The sequence below is a fragment of the Mytilus galloprovincialis genome, chromosome 7 (genome assembly GCF_965363235.1).
Source record: "Mytilus galloprovincialis chromosome 7, xbMytGall1.hap1.1, whole genome shotgun sequence".
In the NCBI taxonomy this organism is placed as follows: domain Eukaryota; kingdom Metazoa; phylum Mollusca; class Bivalvia; order Mytilida; family Mytilidae; genus Mytilus; species Mytilus galloprovincialis.
In genome coordinates, this window is record NC_134844.1 from 17213315 (window position 1) to 17217338 (window position 4024).

The 4024-nt window shown below is 31.8% G+C and overlaps 1 protein-coding gene across 1 annotated transcript; it reads right to left on the reverse strand.

Moving 5' to 3' along the window:
- Window positions 1–941: 941 nt before the first annotated feature.
- LOC143082437 (short-chain collagen C4-like) lies at window positions 942–3506 on the reverse strand. Its single transcript, XM_076258095.1, has 5 exons — window positions 3380–3506; window positions 2807–2991; window positions 2439–2501; window positions 1826–2062; window positions 942–1209 (listed from the first exon to the last, which is right to left on the reverse strand). Exons 2-5 carry the CDS (start codon window positions 2982–2984, stop codon window positions 971–973), a joined length of 717 nt encoding a protein of 238 aa, XP_076114210.1. The 5' UTR covers window positions 2985–2991; window positions 3380–3506; the 3' UTR covers window positions 942–970.
- Window positions 3507–4024: the final 518 nt, after the last annotated feature.

Below are 4024 nucleotides of genomic sequence, written 5' to 3' on the forward strand. Positions count from 1 at the left end.
ACTAAATTTGAAGGTCAAGACTAGTCGGGACTGGTCAAGACTAATCATGACAGGTCGAGACAGGTCGAGCCTTGGTCAAGACCATTTCAAACTACACAAAGATCATCAAGTCCTGCATCAGACTAATTAAGTAAAGTCAAGACCTAGTCGAGTACACTTAAGTACAGTTAAGTACAGTCGAGACAATGTCGAGACTAGTCGAGTAAAATGTGTGCTCGATTTTACCAATATTTTGACTATTTTATTTATTGTGTCTGTTTATTTAACGCATCAATGTAAATATAACGGAATTTAATGAGACTGTCATTAAGTGAGAGGGTTAGCGCTATAGAACCAGGTTTAATCCACCATTTTCTACATTTGAAAATGTCTGTACCAAGTCAGGAATATGACAATTCTTGTCCATTCGTTTTTGATACGTTTTGTTATTTGATTTTGTCATGTGATTATGGACTTTCCGAATTGATTTTCCTCTAAGTTTAGTATTTTTGTGATTTTACTTTTTACTGGTCGAGCACAAAAACTGGTCAATTCAGACTCTGAGCAGTTTGTAGTGTAAAACGGGAGGTTTGGCATGACACAAAACCACGTTTAACCCACCATTTTATTCTTAAAATGTCCTGTACCAAGTCAGAAAAATGACCATTGTTATATTAAAATTTGTTTCTTGTGTGTTACATTTTAATGTTATGTTTCTGTTGTGTCGTAGTTCTCCTCTTATAGTTGATGTGTTTCCCTCAGTTTTAGTTTGTAAACCGGATTTTTTTTCTCAATCGATTTATGAATTTCGAACAGCGGTATACCACTGTTGCCTTTATTTAATATATGATATCGATTCAGTTCGAAAACGTTAACTGGTTTGATTTTCAGGCACATCAAGCATTTTATATGATATATAAAACAAATACCAGTAATTAGGACTTCACACAAAAGAAACAATGTAAGTTTTAAATATTTATTTTCATAAACTTTACTTTGTACAAACAACACAAAACACGTCTGCTGAATTTGTATACGGAGGACATCGTAAACTGCCACAGCTGGTTCGTAGAGGATAGAACAAAGCGCCATTTTCACTTCCATTACTATTGTCTAATGTTCCTGCTTTTCTGTCCACACATGTAAAATCTTTTTTATAATGAGTATAATGGTCACTCATCAGATAACCGTTATATTCTGAATTCCATCCCTTATAACATGACTTTCGACCTACAACATTATTACATTTTACTATAATGATACTAGTGATTGATAGTTATCTATTCTTAATCTAGTCAGAGAAAAACTCTTTGTTGAGTTATGAGCTTACGGTCTTTAATTTGTTTTAGATTTTATCAATGCCAATGCGAAGTAAATATATATATATACATATGTATATATGTGTGTGTGTGTGAGTGTGGATAAGCACAACTATACTATGTATGTGAAGCTATGATCTAAAACTGTTCTGTGGCTTCCTTTGTTTGTTTGTAATATATTTGTATACCTCATATTTTACAAAGAGTATAACTTAAAACTAATTTACGTGGTATGTAGAACATTTAAGCATTTAATGATGAAACAATTTTGTTGGATTCAATTTGCTGACTGGATGTTGTTTTAGTCATAATATTATGATTGTGTTAAGCTTAAGGGGGAAAATGTCGAATCAAAATGATTCAAACTGTAAATTCAAAGGAAGGAGAACAATTCTTAATGATGGTTTTTAAAGAATATATATATCTCACTGAGAAAAAAAAGTAACCGTATTAGTTTCAGCTGTTTATGCATGTCAGCTTTGGTTCTTAAATCATTTAAATTGTGCTCATCTCATAATTTTATATACCTGGTATCATCAGGACAGTTGATCTTCTTTTTTGGTAACATACAGCACATGGTACTTCCTTGTTGTGCATACTTGGAGACCACCCCGACGGCCTATTGCCTGAAGTAATTTCATATTCTCCTCCATATACCTGAGGATTGCCATATGGTTGATGTTCGCCATTCTCTGGATCATTTGGGAGACATAAATAATTCACACCACCTCCGCTATGTGTATATTGATTTCCACCGACTTGTCCTGAAAGGCATAACAAGTGTTTAAACATAACCTTTAAAACACATAAGCAAAACCAAAAACAAAACGTTGTCAAATTCATATGAAACAACTGTTCATTGAAGAAAAATAATAGGATTATTCAAGGAAAGAACTAATTTAGATTCTGTTTAAAGGTATATGTTGTATTGGCCCTCATTTTTAAATTCTGAAAAAAAGCAAGTAATTCTATTTTATCATAGTAGTATAAACATACAAACGAATCTGACATTCCGCTGATGAAATTGACGTTTTTTTTTTAGGTGAATGTGAAAATAATCAAGTTCATAAACTGAACTGAAATGTTTATAAATTACATACTTGATACCGATACGCTTATATAAGAAAACTGTTAAATTACCTGTATATACAATGTCAACTCCTTCTGGACAACCTTTTTTCCCCCATCGAATATAAGTCACTCCTAAAAATAAACACAAAAGACAAATGTAAAGTTATAACAAAACAAATCGGAAACAAATATATATTTTGACAATTCTAAAGGTACATTCGGAAAATATTATTTTAATGTTTAAAGAAAGATAACACTCGTATTATTTCAATCAGAAAACAACATAGTAAATTGCAAATATTAATTGTTATGTTTGATGAATGAATATTTTAACGCATATCAGTTAATTTTTTTCATATTTTACTCTTATCAGTTGTCTCTAACTTTCATAAACAATATAAAACACGATATATAAAATTTGGCACATTTATAAAAACCTGTGTGGGTCGTTTTTCGTTCCTGTGGACACTCATCTTTCCTTGACGTGATCAGGTAGTTTTTCATCATATCTAGCATTGACTGGTCTGATTCCGAAAGGACAGAGTCCCTGCATTCATGACTACGGAGAACCAGCACAACGCTTGCTATCAGCAAAGTCGCATAACGCATACACATATTGATTCTGCAAATCATATAAAATCCAGATATTACTTTTTACATTCTTTACATGTTTTAATAATTATCAATCACCATTCGTAAAAAGAAAGATAACTGGCGTGCCTATACAAGCATTTTGTTGTATATTCAATTATATGTGTTTGATTTATGGTGGTGAATGGTAATTTCATACAAATATCGAAAGCGAATATTCATAAGCTTTTCGTAAGTCATCTTTATTTCTTTTTATTTGATGAGTTAAACGTGTCTTTCTTTTCATTCGATGAGTTAAATGTATGGGTAACGCGACTCCGATGTACTTCATCATAAGCCTTGTATTGTTTATGATTTTTTTATTGATGTAAATGTTAAATTGTAATTTTAATAAAAGGTAATTAAAAAATGTAACTTACCTAGTTACCTTATCTACCGTTCAAAAATGGGTTATGCCTAAAAGACATGTATAGCTGGGGTTTTATGTTTATATAATTTATAGAAAAAAACTTCAGAAAAGTGATAATGAGGTAGATGCGTGACAAGATATTAACTGTTCCGTGAAAACATATAGGTACATTACAAATACAAGTCTCTGAATACCAGTGACAAGCAACAACTATTATCCCTAATTTTATATTCGCGTAAATACTAGTAGATGGTGTCCTTTGATAATCAATGTTACCAATTTAAAGTTTAGTAACAATGTTGAACATGTATCGCATCTTTTAAATCGAATCTACTTATTTAACTGAAAGTATTTCCTATTTTGACAAAATCTAAAACTCGACGTTGAAAGTTCAACTTTAACATGTGCGACAACAAGGATGATTTCTGCTTTCAAAATTTCGAATTTAGAGCTTTTTAACTGTAGTGAAGTAGCACGCCATACATATCCGCATATGAATGCTATATCTCCCTATTAATATGCTTTTTTGAACGTAACTATGTTCTATATCATTGTTACAGGGTTGCCACTTGTAATGGAGCGTTGACCAGTAGCTATCTCCCCACTTGAAGTCATTCATCCGAAAGTGTTGCAGCAACAATCATGATACAGATTA